This window comes from Cucurbitaria berberidis (assembly GCF_010015615.1).
Source record: "Cucurbitaria berberidis CBS 394.84 unplaced genomic scaffold K460scaffold_1, whole genome shotgun sequence".
NCBI classification, from domain to species: Eukaryota; Fungi; Ascomycota; class Dothideomycetes; order Pleosporales; family Cucurbitariaceae; genus Cucurbitaria; species Cucurbitaria berberidis.
The window spans coordinates 4,288,557-4,306,410 of NW_024468935.1; the positions used below are offsets into that span (position 1 = coordinate 4,288,557).

Genomic DNA, 17,854 nt, shown 5'->3' on the forward strand with positions numbered 1-17,854 from the left:
ACAAAGCTATGAAGTCCGCGGAAGCAGAAGGTGATGAGATTGGGGGAAGCGTTGTACTCCCCCGAGACCCGACTGAGCGGGCACTAGCCCTCCTTGACATAGTACTTGAAGGTGGCCCAGAACATTTCATTCTTCATATACTTTTAGAAGTTCCAAAATTATGTCAATGCTCGCTTGGAAGGCCTGATTCGGCATTGCATATGGTGTAATACCGAAATAAACAAGCGATCGCGGTTAAATCGCCAACGTATCAAAATCAGTTAACAAGAACCCATATCATCAATTGAGAATATAACCTACTATGTAGATGTGCGAGGCTAGGACAAACCCCTGGAGCCCCACATGTGGCCGCTTTGCCTTATTAGAAACGTAGTACGGTCCTTATCGACCGAACAGACTGAACAAGAGCGGTTTAGCACATATCCTTTTGGAATTCCTTAGAAAGAGAAATGATCTATCAAGTCGTGTTAGTGTCTGTGGGCCTTGTCGCGCAAGCTTCAGCAGCATGTAGCCGAGCAGTGCTTCAAGACGCTGTGGTAGCATACATTCAGGCGCAAGCTGCAGGTAACCCGAGTCTGCTGCCACAGGCAAAGAATGTCAGTTATGCAGAGAACGATGTTTCTACCGATATCACGAAGGGTGTTCTGAGCCAGGCAATTACCATCGACTTCAACCGCAGCATTTTCGACACTACGGAGTGTTCTACCTTTACGGAAATCTCAGCGGCGACAAACAAGCATCCATATGTTATCGAAACGCGGATGACTCTCTCCGGCGCCAGCGTTACATCTATCCAGTCAGTTGTCGCGGACAGCGGCGACTGGGCATTCAATGCGGCAGGACAACTCTCATGGGCCAAAAAGGAGAAGTGGGATCCCATTCCAGAAGGCAAGCGAGACAGCCGCGCTGTCATCAAGGCCGCCGGAGACGCCTACCTCGACAGCTGGGCAGATGGCAAGGTGAAGGTCCCGTATGGCACTCCTTGCGCGCGCCTCGAAGGTGGTTCGTACACGGGAGATAAGAATGCGTCAGCAAACACTTGCCACATGCCTGAATTCCCGAAGCCGTTTCCTGGCGTCGCGAACAGACGCTACGTCATCGACGAGGAAATGGGTGGTCTTGGGATCTTCAACGATTTTCCATTCATCGATAAAACGAGGCCGAACGGCACACCTAGCACCAACCTCCTCAAAGTCGAAGGCGGCCAGATTCGTTTCATTCACGAGACAACGGTGTGTGCAACACGCAACTGTGGGAGATAGTGGAGTATGTGAGAGGTGGACACGACACGAGCTTGGATGTACTTACATAAATACTACAATGATTCCATGTCAACGAATGTCAATTTTGATTAGTTCGATCTACTGTATACTATGGGGAGATCGGATAGCGGGTGGGTCTAGACTCATATCCCCTACTGCATGTCGCCCCTTAGTCCTGGGGCGTACGCGATTTTCAAATTTTCAAATTTCTACCCCTGAACTTCAAAGTCTTGCATGATCCTCCCCTGTCATTGAACTAGCAACTATATTTATTTTCAAAAATGCCAAACCTCCATCAATCATTGCTACAAGCAACTCAGCATCGGTGGTTTAGTGGTAAAATTAGCCGTTGCCACTCGCAAGAGCAACTTCGGCTAGCCCCGGGTTCGATTCCCGGCCGATGCAACATTCTTTTTCGCCTTTTTTGCACCCTTTTTTGCATCTGTTTTCTATCCTTAGCTACCCTTTCCCTTTTATGGCTAGGTAGTGACAACACCCTAATGTGTAGGACGGCTGTACATGCTATTCTAACTTCATATCTGTTAAGAAAGAGTTCTTGGCTAATGCAACATTCCTCTTGCCTTTTTGCACCTTTTTGTGTCTTCTACCCGCCGCGCTTTTCTCATAGCGACGTAGTAATAACGCCCTAATCCGTAGGGTGGCTAGTTATACTGGTTCACGTCTTAATTTACTAATAAAGCGTTACATGCCGATGCAACATCCTTTTTGCAACCGTCTCTTTGCTTTAGGCTCTTTTTATTTTTGGTCACGTGCTTTGCATTCGCTTGCATGGAGTGCTACTCCTACTGGAGCCATGTTTTGCTCATGATAGTGAGTAATCCAACAGTGTGTTCATGAGTATGCTACTCGTGCGTTGCCGTGGTTATAGGGCGTAAGGAAGCGCGAAGGACACTATCTTCGCGCCCCTTGCGTCTCCAGTTGCTAATTAGTAGACGAGACCATCTTGCACAAGTCGTCTAGTGACAGTCTTGGAAATATAGTCGATATTGATGCTATGCTATGCGCTCACGCTGAAATGCCACAATCAAATCCGGTAGTACAATACAACGCGCCGTATCCAACCTGGCCCAAACTCCAACGCATGCCGATGACTGGTATCTTATTTACATCCCCCAAGGTCCATCGACCACATTCAGAGCGCCCTCAACGGCCTCCTCCAGCGACTCCACACGGTGCCGGAGCGTGCGGTTCTCCTCTCGCTCCTTCGCTAAGCGCCCCCAAACAGCAGCTTGCGCGCCGCCTTCGCAGTTTGCACAACCCCACCCGCCCTGTTTTAGGTTGACTGAGCCGTCGCGAACCTTGTCGTAGGTACTCTGTCGCTGCACGAGTTGGGGCTTCCTCCCCTTGGGTGTGGTGTCGTTGACTTCGCTCTCGAGAACGGAAGATCGATCCGTACCGGTAGGGCTCAAGCAATTTCTCGAAAAGACGCTCGCTGCATCAGTCTCAGCTTCTGACTCGAACCCAGAATCGACACTGATGTCAGAATTGGAAATACGGTTGCGACGTCGTGGTGCGTCCTGGCACGTGTTGTGCTCGCAATGCGCCGGCCCCCTGATGAGTGCAAGACTCCTCTTCCGCGCTGCTTCCTCTTCTTGCCTTGCGCGTCGCTCGAACGCGAGATCGTCCATGAGCTTGCGCATCTGCTCATCCTGCTCGTTTGCTCGCGCGGCCATGGTCTCAAGCTGCATCTTGAGGTGACGGGCCCTCGTGTCGGCCTCGTCAAGTTCGTCTTCCTGTGCACTCAGCTCGGAGCGCGCGTCAACTAACGAGGTAGATACCTGGCGGTAAGACGCCTGATAACGGGAAAGGAGACTCTCCGCGTTGGTGAGGAGATCGTGAAAGGACGAGGCGGCTAAAGGATCTGTCGGGCCGTGCGGAAATAGAGCCTGCGAGATGCTGAGATTGAGAAGCTCGTCGTCCGGGTCGTGGTATGTCGGCGAAGGGACCGGCGGGGGTAGCGAGTTGTTCTTTTGCGTCGACAGCAGCCACGCGAATTTGCTGCCAGCAGTCGGCTGGCTCGGTGCTTTGGTAGGGGTCGAGGTGCCCGCAGACCGCATTGAGCTTTCCGAAAATCCTCTTGTCAGCGTAGACCCGCGGTTGAAGATGTTGGCAACCATGTTGTTCTTCGCCTCCTTCTCTTCTTCTTCCTCCTCCTCAGAATCGTACTCTTCTCCCGATTCCGACTCCGAGTCCGAATACTCCTGGTGCTGTGACGATACGCCGAGCTTCACAGGCGCAGAAGAGCCGTTGAACCAGTTCTGCAGCGCCCTGATCTTGGGCGGACTGCTCGACTCAACCGTGCTTCTCGACGGTATGAAGCTAGCGAGGGATTTGGTGGGCGAATGAAGAGATGCTCGGGTAGTATGCTGTTGTATGGTTGATGTTGCGCGGTTGAGGAAGGGCTGGCAGTTGTCGAAAAGCGTGCCTGTCAGAGTACGCTGGTGGCTGCTGCGGGCAGACTGTTGGTAGTCTTGTAAAGGGGAAGGGGCATCTGAGTGCGGGTCGTAGGCGGTCGTCGAGGTAAATGCGGAAGGCGGTGGCTGTATTCCGGTAATGTCGACGTCGTCGAAGCTATGCAGCTCGTCTTCAGCAAGGTGAGCTGACTGTTGTCTAGTGTGGTATGGCTGCACGCGTGCGTCCCGGGGCGAAGTGTGGGTTGCGAACGGGGCCCTTGGTAGCTCAAGCTCAAGGGGAGGGTTGCGGCTCATAACGGCGGGTTGATGCATGCCTTGTGCAGGTATGGAGCCCGAGTCCACGGTCGTGAAACGAGGAATGACCTATTCGCCCACTAATCCTGTCCTTTCGGCGGCCAGATGGAATGGCGGTCGTGAAACGTGGTAATACCTCTCCCTGGTGTATAGAGGGGCGCGCGTCGAGGGTAGCCTGGTCAACAGCGGTATCGATAAGGCCGTCCGAACGAGCGAGGGTCAACAGGCGGTCAACGAAGGTTCGATGGGAGAAAGAAGAGCGAATGCAGTGCAACTAGTTGCTGCAGCGGTTCGGGTACTAAGAGTCGAGAAAAGGGTCTGCACGAGCAAGAAAGAAGGGTTTTGAGCTGTCAACCAACGTTATACACGTGGTTGGCATGTGGCAGGGAACCAAGTTTTTCGGTGAGGCTGGGAACTAGCCGCGCCTCGTCATTTCTCACCGCAACACGACCTATCGCTTAAGCAGCCAACTATTATTTACAGTTATTACAGCTATAACGTCTCTAGTCTTGCCACCGAAGTCCTTGACATGGTTGTAGCCTGGCTTTTGAACCGCTCGTTATGTATGCGTAGTTTAGACTTGACCAAACAACGGGGAGCTAGCGCGCTTTGATGCACGTCAAGTTGAAGCTAACAACCATACAAGGCTGACACTCGGAAGCAGCTTTTGAATTGAGACACGAGGCATGTGGAAGAATCACGCTCCTGATCAGAGCTAATTAAACCTGGCGGTCGTTCCATCGAACATGCGTAGCGAAATCTGTTCGCTTTGTAACAAAAAATTGGCTCTATAGGCAGCTGCAAAGCTCTCAAGATAGTAATTCACAATTCACCCGTCTAGGTTACATTGAACAAATGCGCAAACTCTTCCGTACCCCAACGTTCAGCTCCGTCATCCGATAACACCACCCACGGCGCCTTCTCGCGAAGAAAAATGTGCCTCGCAACTTTCGGCGTTGTATCGGACGTTAAGCTCTCCAAATCAACCGTAGCCGTTGTCAGGCTGATGTGCTTGGGATCATTGGCAAAAGCCATGCTGATCGGAGCACCACAATCTGAGCAGAAGGTCCGTTCCGCAAAAGTCGACAGCTTCAAAATCTTGCGGGTGGAAGAGTGGGTAAACTTGACAGCGGCTATTGGAACATCGATAAAGGGAAGATAATCGGAACCCGATATTTGTTGGCATGCGCGACAGTGACAGACAGTGATGTCCGACGGATTCGCGCTCGAGGTGTACTGGACTCCGCCACAGCGACAACCGCCTTTGAAGCATACCTCGTCCGTGACTGCTTTCGAAATATATCTCGAGCCATCAGCAGCTGGATCCATGGTCAGTCTAGCTGCATTCCGCCCAGAGAGCCAGAGAAGTACTTACGTTTTCGCGCAATCCCCAGAAAGACAGCATCCACCTCCTCCACCTTTCCGTCTATCGCCAACTTTTCCCACTCTTCTTTGTACACACCTTGTGCCTTTCTTCGAATCTCGTTGTTCGCAAACGTCTTTGCAACGTCCTTCACGATAACGTTCTCGACGAAGAAGTCGTCCCACTGCTCCATTTTGTAAGAACGTCTTCCATATCCAGCCTGGTTATTGACAGTGACAACCTGCTCTACTTCGACACCAGCCGATTCTAGTACATTTTTAAGACTAGACTCCGATTTACTCCAAGAACGATTGTACGGAATAGGCAGGTCCAAACGGCGAGCGACTCTCTCAAGCACTATGCCAGACACCAAGTTCCGAGGGTGGGTGGCGTCCAAAGCGATTACGCCTCCTGGCTTCAGATACGTGGACCATTGTTCAATAGCAGCTTTGGGGTCAGGAAACAACACCAGGGCAGAAGCCACGGTGATAACATCAAACAACCTTCCTTTGAGCTCTTCTGTCTCTTCTAAATGTATTACATCCCCTTTGATGAAGGACACATGTGAGTACTTGTCACTACCATGCGTCTTCTTGTGCGCAGCTATGGCCAACATCCCCGGTGTTACATCGATACCAACTACTTGGCCTCCCGGCCCCACTGCCTCTGCCTCGAGGAAACTCAAAAGACCTGTCCCGCACGCCAAATCGAGCACATGTTGGCCTGGTTGAATATCAAGGAAGGAGATGAAACGCTTCGTGAAGTCGCTGTGCCATGTGTCGTCGTAATCCCTAGATTTTGACTCGTAGAATCGAATGGCGTTGTCCGCTTGCCTGTCGATGGACATCTTGGAATGGGCGCAATCTGTGCCTGTTGGGCTTTTCGTAGAAGCGACCGGGCTTATCTTCCAGTCCTAGAAGAAGTTCGACTGAGCTGGCCAAGGCTAGATCAGCTTCCGTTGCTTTGCAACTCTCCAGTGAAATTTGAACACGACGGTACACTCCCCGACGATGAAGCAACGTCAAAAATGCTACACCTTGGAACAAAGAGGGGAAATGTCCGTTTTATTGGCAGAAGATGTTACCTGGAGTGAGGGGTGCCGAATCATGGTATCAACGCTAGCGATGACGAGGTTAGCGCGCCTGACAAATCGGACGTCGACATGAGCTCTCACACGGTCAGCTCTGTCATCAACACAATGTCCTATAAGCTATCGTACGCATCTCCTCACTCTGTTGACTCATGCAGAATCGGACGAGATCATCACCTAGCAGAGGACTTGGCTCATGTTTGGGGGCGCACCGAGAGCTCGTAGATTTTGAACGAAATGACGGCAAGCACTCCAGTAACTAAAGTCCTTCTTTTTCTCGCAAACCGATCTTCCTTATCGATGGCTCACATATATATGGCGCTATTTCGAATCAACAACTTGACACGATCATCGAAGATAAATACCAGCCTTTGATTGTAGAAACTTAGGTCCATATTTACACGCCTATTTCCGATTACACTCTCTTAGTCCTTCCTGGATGCGATTGTATAAAGTTTGTGTCAATTTCTATAGGGCGAGGACATGGTGGTGAAGGTCGGGATCATACCTGCTCCCGGTCCGTCATACCAAAAGTGGAAGCTTCTTGAAAGATTGTCCAATGTATACGTACGTAGCATTTTATGATAGGTAATCTTCACCATGCAGGTCTCAACGACTATGGCAATTTTCAGATATGATTTCCCAAATGGACAGGTCAGGGAAGACTTAAAGAAGAGCAATCTAGGGAAATCCAAATGTGGCTTATCCCGGATACATACCTTGACTTCCGCATGTTAGCTAAGCGAACTATCAAATGTCAAGCATTCTGGGAGACACCCCAAATGCCAGGAATAGTGTGAAGATCATCGATAGTTACCGGTTGTTTTCGCATGGAGGCGAACAGGCTAAATCCGGCACTTGAAGACAACCGCCCCACCGCCACCCCACAAATATGAGGAACCATGGAGAGCTGTAATCATAAACTCAATATCATTTTGACGGCGGAAACAGGGTTGTTAAAGTGCGCTTGACTTGCCACACCCAATCGATCGTCTTTCTTCGATAACTTTCATTTCGAAGCCCCATCAGAACATTCGCTGCACTGCACAGTGCCGACCTAGATCGACAATACCCGGATCTTAACAGACGCCAAATGGTCATGCTGCATATGGAGAGGGCCTCTCTCCAAGGATAGTAGAGTGCAAGACCACTTCCTCGCAGCTCAAGGGAATTTCTAGACCCCAATTGAATAGAGCAAACAAACTGACCGCAAGAGAATTTCCACCAAGGAGGTGCTATTGGCCCCGTAACCTGCTATACTAGGACAGCATGATGCAGTCTTGCAACTTCTGGGGTCAATACAAGTTACCTGGATAGCATTGAGTTCTACAAATTTCAAGCTGATGGTAAAGCAATAGCGGAAAGCTTTCAAGTAGACTAGCAAGCGATGCGTGTAGATTGTCAAGGAGCGTTACAGAACATCAAGCAATGCGATACGTAGGCGGAAACTGTCGACGATATCGCCTTTGCCCTGTATGCCTTGGGGTTTTGCTGCACATCAGAAATCTCGTGGCGACAAGAGAGTTGCCAAGAGGAATTGTCTTTATTACATTATAGTCACGCTACGAGGCTCACTTTGCCATGTCCAAGCTTCATTTGGAGTCCATATTTTGCCGCGGGATATAGGAACACCCATGATGAAACGCTAGCTATAAAGGAGACGACTGCACTCTTATAGCGGTCAGTGTTCGGTCCTGCAGAGTCTCAGTGCCATCTATTTGCCCACCATGAAGTACTCCATTATCCTCCCGCTTCTTGCTACGACCGTACTTGCGGCGCCTGTTGTCGAAAAGCGCCAGGATGCGGCTTGCAACGTTCCCACTACGTTTCCCTCCACCACCAACGCCAAGTTGCCCAATCCCTTCAAGTTCTTTGATGGAAAGGCTGTTACCACCAAAGCCGAGTTCGAGTGCAGGAATAAGGAGGTGAGCGCTGCTCTTCAGGCGCAGGAGCTTGGCGATTTCCCCAAGAAGCCTTCCACAGTCGCTGCAACTTTCTCTGGGTCGTCGCTTGCCATCACTTCAACCGAGGGCGGAAAGTCGGTGTCCTTCTCCGTATCAATCAAGAAGCCCAGTGGAAACGGCCCGTTCCCAGCTATCATCGCCTACGGGGCACCCAGTATCCCCGTTCCTGCCGGCGTTGCGACCATCACCTTCAGCAACGACGATATTGGGCAGCAGTCGGGTGGCAGTAGCCGTGGAAAGGGCAAATTCTTCGATCTGTACGGCTCTGGACACAGCGCTGGTGCTACTACTGCGTGGGCATGGGGTGTTGACCGCATCATAGATGCTCTCGAGGCTACCCCTGGCGCTGGCATCGATCCAAAGCGTGTCGGCGTGACAGGCTGTTCCCGTAACGGCAAGGGTGCCTTTGTCGCTGCTGCTCTTGTCAACCGCATCGCTCTTGGTCTTCCCCAAGAGTCCGGCTCTGGTGGTGCTGCCTGCTGGCGTATCTCTGACTCTGAAAAGGCCAAGGGCAAGAACATCCAGACCTCTGGCCAGATTGTCGGCGAGAACGTCTGGTTTTCTGCCAAGTTCAACGCCTTCAGCACAAAGTCCTCCACGCTAGCCACTGATCACCACCAGCTCGCTGGTCTGGTCGCTCCGCGAGGCCTGCTTGTTATTGAGAACGAGATTGACTGGCTCGGCCCTGTCTCTACCACTGCTTGCATGAAGGCTGGTCGCCTCATCTACAAGGCTCTTGGTGTACCCGACAATATGGGCTTCACTGGCGCTGGGAACCACAATCACTGCTCTTTCCCCTCCAACCAACAAAGTGACCTTACTGCGTTCATCAACAAATTCTTGCTCAACCAGGACTCGAACACGGCCAACATCGAGAAGGGACCGAGTGGTGCAGACGCCGCTACGTACATTGACTGGACCCCGCCTACGCTCACTTAGATGGCCGGTATGATGGGTACAGGAGGATGGGAAAGACTGTCGACATGACCTCGCTTCTTTGTATGTAAATGTCACCGGCTGTTGGTAGCTGGATAGCAACGTGTTCAGATAAAGGCAACAAGACTCACATTGTACATTGATCGCGTGCAGACGGCTTTTATGATCGTGATGGATGCATATGATGAATCTTGACCTGTTCCATGGTCATGGCAGCGCGCTGATACCTCACCACCAAAGCTTTTGCCACGATTGAAACCAATCCTAGAGTCGGCTGCTGTGTATGAGACGCGTAGAGTGTATCTAGCGCCACCGAGAGTAGAATGCCAGGTCGTAGCTAGGCCGGCGAGTGACAACAGGCCGCTTTGACGTTCTCTGGGCCATGGTAGGATGCGCTGGAGGGGGCCATGGACGTGGCGCTCGACTGGTTCGCCTGGGGATGCAGATGCGCCAATCCGGATCCCGATGCGGTGGCCCAACGCTTCTGGCACTAACCCCGTCAAGCGCATTCTGTGTCTACACCTTGCGATTGCGATTCTTTCTCACGCTGAAGACTGGGTTGGCAGCCCTTGGATAGTCACAACCAAAGGTCGCCGCGGCGAGAAGGCAGGGCAGACGTGATTGGCCGAGGGCGAGCCACCGTCACATGACCGCGCCAAGGCCGCTAATCTCGTTGAGAGCGCGCGGACAGAGGACCTCCAACTCCCAGCGCAACACCACCCCAACGCCGATATCTCCAAAGCTTGCGCCCGCATCTCAGATCCCCCGCAACACGGTATTTCAAACGCGTGTAGTGGCGTTTCACTCCCAACACGCGCGTCTGCGCCCTCCCACCTCGCCACACCGAATTTGCGCTCCCCCTCAGCCTGCCCTTTTCCAACGCGACATCGTAAACGGCCGACGCTCGCGGTCCTTCATCATCCCCATCACCACGGGGCCTTCACCACCACCACACTGCACGATAATGTCATAGCAGACCGCTACACGCGCCAATATACCGACCGCGACTGTCTTTCCCTCCTAATTGCGCGCTTTCACTTCACCATACCCCCTGCACCGACCGCGTTTGACGCCCTCGGTCCTTTATATTGGCTGTTGTTTGCGCTCCATAGCAACCACCATCCACCACAATCGCAATGGCTTCGGTCCAAGTCAATCCGGAACTGCCCGGCCACGGCCAGGGTCAGCTGCCTGGAAATATCACCCGTGAACAGGTCCAGCGCGTCTATCAGGTATGTTTCTGCCTACATCGATTTACTGCGCCAATTGTAGTCGCGTACTTGCATGAGCACGACTGACCGCGTCGCAGAGTTACCAACAGATGAAATCGCAGGGCGTGCCCGAGACCAACCCCGAGTTCATCAAGGCACGCAACCTACTTGCCATGGTTCAGAAACAGAACCAGTATGTGCAGCAGCAGCGTATGAAGCAACAGCAGATGCAGCAGCGCCAGCAAGCCCTTCCCGACCAACCAGCCACACAACAGAATGGCGCCGCCATAGGCATGGCGAACGGCACAAAGCCTACTGTGAACGCTGATGGCAAGCCCGCTGCGCCCGCGCCGGCCTCGAGCGGCCCTCCATCGACCATACAGATTGCGACTACAGGCGGTCAGGCACCGTCTGGCGACGGTCAGACTCCCATATCGGCTACTAGTGGTCCCGCGTCGCTGTCCAAGGAGCAGCTCCTCATGCTACGCACCCAAATCGGTGCCTTCAAGCATTTGTCAAAAGGTCTTCCTCTACCTGCAAACATGCAGCAGCAGATCTTTGGTCACCATCAAGCAAAGAAGCCCAATAATGCCACTGAAGCAGTCACTGCGGCATCTCAACTCCTCGACAATGCTACACGCTCATCGAGCGCAAATGGCGGTGCCGTCCAGGAGCAGCCTAGGCCTCTCCCCCGCCTCCCAGATACCTTCATTGAGCCCTGGAAAAGCGAAGCCTTCCGCGATGTGAACTACATGTCCCACACGCAACGAAAGAATCGGCCATACCTTGCGACCATCATGCCGCAAGGTGTTGATATCGATGCAGTGCAGCAAAGCATGGAGGAGCTGCGCAAAGAGCGTGAGATCATTCTCTACAACCGGCTCACAGCGAGGAAGGCAGAGTTGGAGAAGCTCAATGCGAACATCGGCTCGTGGGACACCAGCAAGACCGACTCACCCGCAGACGATGGCAAGGTCAAGCTGGCCCTCATCATCGAACAGAAGAAGTTGAACCTACTGGAGAAGCAGCGAAAACTACGGAAAGAAATTGCGCAACAGATGATACACGCCGACAACCTTGCAATGACCGCTAACCGCACAATCTACCGACGCCTTAAGAAGCAGTCGATGCGCGAAGCTCGTCTCACCGAGAAGCTGGAGAAGCAGCAGCGCGACGCTCGAGAAACCAAGGAAAAGAAGAAGCATCACGAGTTCATTGACGCCATCCGCAAGCACCGCACAGAGCTACAGGAGTCTGGCATGGCACAGCGACAGCGCCTTCAGAAGCTCGGTCGCATCATGGTCACCACTCACCAAAACATCGAAAAGGAAGAGCAGAAACGCATCGAGCGGACCGCCAAGCAGCGTCTGCAAGCTTTGAAGGCCAACGACGAGGAGACATACCTCAAGCTCCTGGGTCAAGCCAAGGACACACGTATCTCGCACTTGCTAAAGCAAACCGATGGCTTCTTGAAGCAACTCGCCGACTCTGTCAAGGCACAGCAGCGAACCGCTTCCAGCCGCTACGACCACAATCAGCCCGAGGAATCGAGCGACGACGACGCAAGCGAAGACGACGAGTCTGAAGGCGAGGTACGACCGGGCAAGAAGCGCACCGATTACTACGAAATCGCCCATCGTATCAAAGAAGAGGTCACTGAGCAGGCCTCCAATCTCGTTGGTGGTACGCTGAAGGAGTACCAAATCAAGGGTCTACAGTGGATGATATCGCTGTATAACAACAACCTCAATGGTATCCTTGCCGATGAGATGGGTCTCGGCAAAACCATCCAGACCATCAGTTTGATCACCTATCTCATCGAGAAGAAACGACAACCAGGGCCGTACTTGGTCATCGTACCACTTAGCACTCTCACCAACTGGAATAACGAGTTTGAGAAGTGGGCTCCTAGCGTTACGAAGATTGTATACAAGGGTGCGCCGAATGCACGAAAACAGTTTCAGCAACAGATCCGATGGGGCCAGTTCCAGGTTCTGCTTACGACATACGAGTTCATCATCAAGGACAGGCCTGTTCTGAGCAAGATTAAATGGGTACACATGATTGTTGACGAGGGTCATCGCATGAAGAACGCTGGCTCGAAGCTTAGCATGACGATCACACAGTACTACACAACGCGATATCGCCTCATTCTCACAGGAACACCACTACAGAACAACTTGACTGAGCTGTGGGCTATGCTCAACTTTGTCCTTCCAACTATCTTCAAGTCTGCCACGTCTTTCGACGACTGGTTCAATACTCCATTCGCGAATACAGGAGGCCAGGACAAGATGGAGCTTACCGAAGAGGAGCAGTTGCTCGTCATTCGTCGTTTGCATAAGGTTCTGAGGCCTTTCCTCCTCCGTCGTTTGAAGAAGGATGTCGAGAAAGACCTTCCCGATAAGACTGAGCGTGTTATCAAGTGTAATTTCTCCACCCTTCAGGCGAAGTTGTACAAGCAGCTTGTCACCCACAACAGATTCATGGTCAGCGACGGAAAGGGCGGCAAGACGGGTATGCGGGGCTTGAGCAACATGTTGATGCAATTGCGGAAGCTTTGCAATCATCCATTCGTCTTCGAAGAAGTTGAAGAAGTTATGAACCCAACCAAGGGGACCAACGACCTCCTATGGCGTGCAGCAGGCAAGTTTGAACTGCTGGACCGTATACTACCAAAGTTCCACGCCACTGGTCATCGTGTCCTCATGTTCTTCCAGATGACCCAAATCATGAACATCATGGAAGACTACCTGCGGTTGCGAGGACTGCAATATCTGCGTTTGGACGGTGCGACGAAGGCGGACGATCGTTCTGAGCTACTGAGGTTGTTTAACGCTCCCGACTCGCCGTACTTTTGCTTCCTACTGTCCACTCGTGCCGGTGGCCTAGGTCTGAACCTCCAGACTGCGGATACCGTTATCATCTACGACTCGGATTGGAATCCTCATCAAGATTTGCAAGCCCAAGATCGTGCGCATCGTATCGGTCAAAAGAATGAAGTGCGCATCCTGCGGCTCATCACCTCTAATTCGGTTGAAGAGAAGATCCTTGAGCGAGCCAACTACAAACTGGACATGGATGGCAAAGTTATCCAGGCTGGTAAATTCGACAACAAGTCCACGAATGAGGAGCGAGATGCCATGTTACGAGTCATGTTGGAGTCTGCCGAAGCCGCCGAGAGCCTTGAGCAGGAGGAGATGGACGATGATGATCTGAACTTGATCATGATGCGCCATGACAGTGAGATGGAAGTCTTTCAGGAGATGGATCGAAAGCGTATCGCAGAGGATCCCTACGGCCCGGGCAAACCACTTGGTCGATTGATTGGCGAGAGCGAGTTGCCAGATATCTACTTGAACGAGGAGGCTCCTATTGTTGAAGAGAGAGACGATGGGCCCGTCGGTCGTGGAGCCCGAGAGCGAACGCGCGTCAAGTACGACGATGGTCTTACGGAAGAACAGTGGCTTGAGGCCGTAGACAACGATGAGGATACGATTGAGGCTGCTATCGCCCGCAAGGAAGCCAAGGTCGCCAAGCGGGGCAGGAACAAGGTATCTAGGCCGGGTCTTGACTCTGGAGAGTCACCTGCACCGTCACGAGAGAGCTCAGAGGAGCCTCAACCCAAGAGGCGTGGTCGGAAGCCAAAGCCAGAGAAGCGAAAAGCCGATGAGGCTTCGCTCGATGGTGACCTTGCACCGCGTAAGCGCGGCCGTCCTGCACCATCCAGGGACCCACTTTCCCCAGATCAGCGTGCGTCTCTTCAGAAAGTCGTCAACATCGTCTACGAAGCACTCAACGACCTGGAAGAAGAGTCTTCGGACCCTGATATCCCTAACCGCGGCATCATCGACCCCTTCATCGAGCTACCTGATAAGTGGGACTACCCCGATTACTACCAACTCATTAAGAACCCTATCTGCATGAACCAAATCAAGAAGAAGATCAACAAGAAGGAGTACCTTTCCGTCAAGCAGTTCCGCCAGGACCTCGGGATGCTGTGCAACAACTGCCGCACGTACAACGAGGATACGAGCTTGCTGTTTGCGGATGCCAATCTTATTGAGCAGACAGCGGTGGACAAGATGAGAGAGGCTACGGTCGAGCACCCGGAATGGCAGGACTTTGATGATGGCGGTAGTGCGAATGGGGGCCTCAGCACGATAACGAGTGCGGTTGGCACTCCGAGGGCTGGTGCTTGAAGCATGTAAGTTGATGGACTGTACCACCTTTTTCAAACACCCCTCGCTAACATCTCTCCAGTCCAAGAAAGGAGAATAAATACCCCATAGATAGTAGTTTCGTCGCCGACGGCTCGGTTTGATGGATACTTCTCAAAATGTTATTTCTGCAGCATTGTATTAATTGCAAGATTGGAGAGGTTGAGTTTAGGCATTTAGTTCGCGACCTCTTCCTTTCCACATTGGCGTCATCCGCTAGTCTAGGCGCTTTGGAGGGTAGGGGCTTTTCTGAGAGCATCATGGAAACGAATAGGGTGGTTTTCGACGGAGTTGATACATAGCTATTGCAGCTAGTTTTTTCGCATTGCGAGTAGACAGTCTAGTCTAGTCGTCATTGAATGGAATGTTTTGATATGCATGGAATCAAAGTATCTGCGCTAGGTATTCCACTTGCATTTTGTGCAGCCTGACTAATTTTGCTGCTAGATGCCCAAAGAAAAGCGTGACTGCTTGCTCAATGGCACTACAGTCATGTCTGCTCCTCATTCCACTTGACACAGTCCTCGAACTTTACTCCTGAGCCACCAAAGATATCAAGCGCACTCCCAATCGTAAGGTCGACCTTGCCGTTGCTTAGTTTCTTCACCAACTCGAGGTCCTCAAGCGAGCGACCGCCACCTGCATAGGTGACGGGTATACTACACCATTCGGCGAGTTTGGTAACAAGCTCATGGTCGATGCCGCTTTGGAGGCCTTCAACGTCGGCGGCGTGGATGAGGAACTCAGCGCAGTGTGGTTCGAGGAGGGCTATGGAATCTAGTGGGTAGATTAATGCTATGGTTCCGGACTGCTAGTGAAGTGCACTTACCCTGATTCAACTCAAAGTCTGTGATAGTCTGCCATTTGTTGGTTGCGACGAACCACTTGTCATCTTTTCTTCGACATGAAAGATCGATTACGAGTTTTGATTTGTCGTTGTCGAGGGCTTGTAGGACGGCTTGTAGGCGGTCCATTGAGAACTTGGAGTCGGGGAACAGGTACGATGTTATGATCACCTACTGCATGTTCCGTTAGTCATTGCGTGCTATGTCCTGTCAAGCGCTCTGCTCACCTTCTCAGCACCTCTCTCAACCCATTCCTTTGCATTCTTCTCGTTGATTCCTCCTCCAACCTGCATTCCTCCTTCCCACGCTCCCAATGCTTCTTGTGCAGCTCCGTCATTCCCTGGTCCCAGCATTATGACATGTGCACCTGCCAATTCATGTTTCCTGTACAGGTCGGCGTAGTATGCGGAGGGGTGTTCGGAGGTCCAGTTCGTTTTGAGGACGTCGGGCGTGGTGGTATTGAGCGTGCCACCGACAATTTGCTTGACGCTGCCCGCATGCAGATCTATACAGGGGCGAAAGCGAGTCATCATGCGGGGGAATCGAAGTACGATTAAGGTGGGATGGAAAGACTGATGCAATGCGGGGTGGAGGGGTGTGAAGACAGCGGAGGTCCGACCTGGCGCAACTTTTTGGCGCTAGGAGCCGTTGTGGTCGAACTTTCTGACCTCAGTATGCACCAAGACTCTACAACAGCCACAATAGCGAGAACCATGGCCCCTAAACTAGGGAAGCGGAAGCGCGTAACCCGCGCAGAACTCGAACAAGCCTCTCGATCGTCATCACCTTCCTCGGGATCTAATGACTCCGGCGCAGAGGATCTCCAAGCGATATTTCGGCGAGCATTCGAAGCAAAGTTCAAGCCTCTGCCCGTAGAAACCAAGAAGCCAAAGATTGAACAAGTACAAGTGGAAGACGAAGATGAAGGGGAAGAATCGGACTGGTCGGGTATCAGCGAAGACGAGCAAGACCAAGTCGAAGTAATCGAGTACAAAGATTCCCGCCACGAGCGCGACGAGACGGAGAAGGCAGAAATGAAAGCCTTCATGTCCTCCAAACCGCCCACATCCTCCGCTACAACAGCGCCTCCAAAGTCTCTCACGGCCAACAAGAAACAAGGAGACGACGCCGACCCTACCGACTCCACCAATCTCAAAAACGATCTCGCCCTGCAGAAACTCTTGCGCGAATCGCACCTCCTCTCCGCTTCATCATCCGGCGCCTCAACACCCACACTCACCGCAACGGGCATTGCGCGCCATAAATCCACAGACTTACATCTCCAGTCTCTCGGCGCGAAAGCGTCCGTCTTCGCGCAGAAGAAGATGCCCATGGCGCAACGGAAGCACGAGATACAAAAGGCCAGGCTGATCGAAGAGAAGAGACGGGCACATGCAAAGGCGGCCGGTATCGTGCTGGAGAGGGAAAACAAAGTGGTCAAGAAGGACGTGGATAGGAAGAGGGAGAGGGGTGTTGGTGGGCCGAGTATTGGCAGGTTTAGAGGTGGCACGCTGAGCTTGAGTAAGCAGGATGTTCATAGTATTACGGGTGGTTCGAAGGGCAAGGGCAAGGGCGTGGGAAAGAAGGGCAAGCGATGAGTTTCCAGGCTGGATACCTAGGCAAATGCGGATATGTGCAAACGCCATCACCGAGGAAGCGGGAACATGAAGTCTCACTTCAATAGCGGTATTCGAGGTCAACAGGAGCGAGACATGGCCTTGTATATCCCACCTTCATAAGGGGATACTGTATCTTGAGACTCGACACGATCATACAATTGCCCGCATACATCAGTCGACTTTTGGAAGAGATCAATGGAGCACTCTTGCAGGAAAACAACCAGCTGGGCGGGTTTAGATGGAGCAGTATTGTGTGCCAGGAAGAGATGTACAAACTGTCAGGAATATATAGTTCAGCACGTCACATCACAGTAAAGCCTTCAACTCAAACTACTGTAGTAGATACGCATCCAATGAATAATCTACTCTACGGTCTGTCTAGTAGTCAGACCAAAGGTTGTCAATGAGATGCCCGCAACTTTTCCCCCATCCCAAGTGTGTGCGTGCCTAAACTCCGCTAGCTAGCAGAGAAATGCCGCTCTACAGGTTCCAGAAAACGCCATCGCTCTAATTAATGCATCGAATCCGTGAAGGAAAAAAAGGCTGCGCGAAACCTTGCCATGTACTAGGCGCATTCGTAAATATATATCGTTGGCTTCGTTATTTAGAAACTCG

At 52.1% G+C, this 17,854-nt stretch overlaps 7 protein-coding genes and 1 non-coding gene across 8 annotated transcripts; 5 read left to right on the forward strand and 3 right to left on the reverse strand.

The window, feature by feature from the left end:
- Positions 1–169: 169 nt before the first annotated feature.
- K460DRAFT_423800 (uncharacterized protein) lies at positions 170–1,262 on the forward strand (the record flags this gene model as incomplete). Its single annotated transcript, XM_040938210.1, has 1 exon — positions 170–1,262. Exon 1 carries the CDS (start codon positions 450–452, stop codon positions 1,260–1,262), a length of 813 nt encoding a protein of 270 aa, XP_040793767.1. The 5' UTR covers positions 170–449.
- Positions 1,263–1,581: 319 nt separating this feature from the next.
- Positions 1,582–1,667, forward strand: K460DRAFT_t5. Its single transcript has one exon. It is a non-coding gene; the product is annotated as a tRNA-Gly (tRNA).
- Positions 1,668–2,244: 577 nt separating this feature from the next.
- On the reverse strand, positions 2,245–4,356 carry K460DRAFT_361969 (uncharacterized protein). Its single transcript, XM_040932553.1, has one exon. It carries the CDS (start codon positions 3,989–3,991, stop codon positions 2,387–2,389), a length of 1,605 nt encoding a protein of 534 aa, XP_040793768.1. The 5' UTR covers positions 3,992–4,356; the 3' UTR covers positions 2,245–2,386.
- Positions 4,357–4,718: 362 nt separating this feature from the next.
- Positions 4,719–6,440, reverse strand: K460DRAFT_328976 (S-adenosyl-L-methionine-dependent methyltransferase). The gene is made up of 2 exons (XM_040930724.1): positions 5,367–6,440; positions 4,719–5,310 (listed from the first exon to the last, which is right to left on the reverse strand). The coding sequence occupies exons 1-2, from the start codon at positions 6,199–6,201 to the stop codon at positions 4,829–4,831; spliced, it is 1,317 nt and encodes a 438-aa protein (XP_040793769.1). The 5' UTR covers positions 6,202–6,440; the 3' UTR covers positions 4,719–4,828.
- Positions 6,441–8,171: 1,731 nt separating this feature from the next.
- On the forward strand, positions 8,172–9,347 carry K460DRAFT_272739 (carbohydrate esterase family 15 protein; the record flags this gene model as incomplete). Its single annotated transcript, XM_040927826.1, has 1 exon — positions 8,172–9,347. One exon carries the CDS (start codon positions 8,172–8,174, stop codon positions 9,345–9,347), a length of 1,176 nt encoding a protein of 391 aa, XP_040793770.1.
- Positions 9,348–10,480: 1,133 nt separating this feature from the next.
- On the forward strand, positions 10,481–14,757 carry K460DRAFT_401233 (uncharacterized protein; the record flags this gene model as incomplete). The annotated part of the gene is made up of 2 exons (XM_040936403.1): positions 10,481–10,576; positions 10,654–14,757. The coding sequence occupies 2 exons, from the start codon at positions 10,481–10,483 to the stop codon at positions 14,755–14,757; spliced, it is 4,200 nt and encodes a 1,399-aa protein (XP_040793771.1).
- A 63-nt stretch (positions 14,758–14,820) lies between these two features.
- Positions 14,821–16,207, reverse strand: K460DRAFT_328984 (Phosphoribosylformimino-5-aminoimidazole carboxamide ribotide isomerase). The gene is made up of 3 exons (XM_040930725.1): positions 15,848–16,207; positions 15,605–15,791; positions 14,821–15,552 (listed from the first exon to the last, which is right to left on the reverse strand). Exons 1-3 carry the CDS (start codon positions 16,151–16,153, stop codon positions 15,266–15,268), a joined length of 780 nt encoding a protein of 259 aa, XP_040793772.1. The 5' UTR covers positions 16,154–16,207; the 3' UTR covers positions 14,821–15,265.
- Positions 16,208–16,303: 96 nt separating this feature from the next.
- Positions 16,304–17,608, forward strand: K460DRAFT_361975 (uncharacterized protein). The gene has a single exon (XM_040932554.1). The coding sequence runs from the start codon at positions 16,334–16,336 to the stop codon at positions 17,216–17,218; it is 885 nt and encodes a 294-aa protein (XP_040793773.1). The 5' UTR covers positions 16,304–16,333; the 3' UTR covers positions 17,219–17,608.
- Positions 17,609–17,854: the final 246 nt, after the last annotated feature.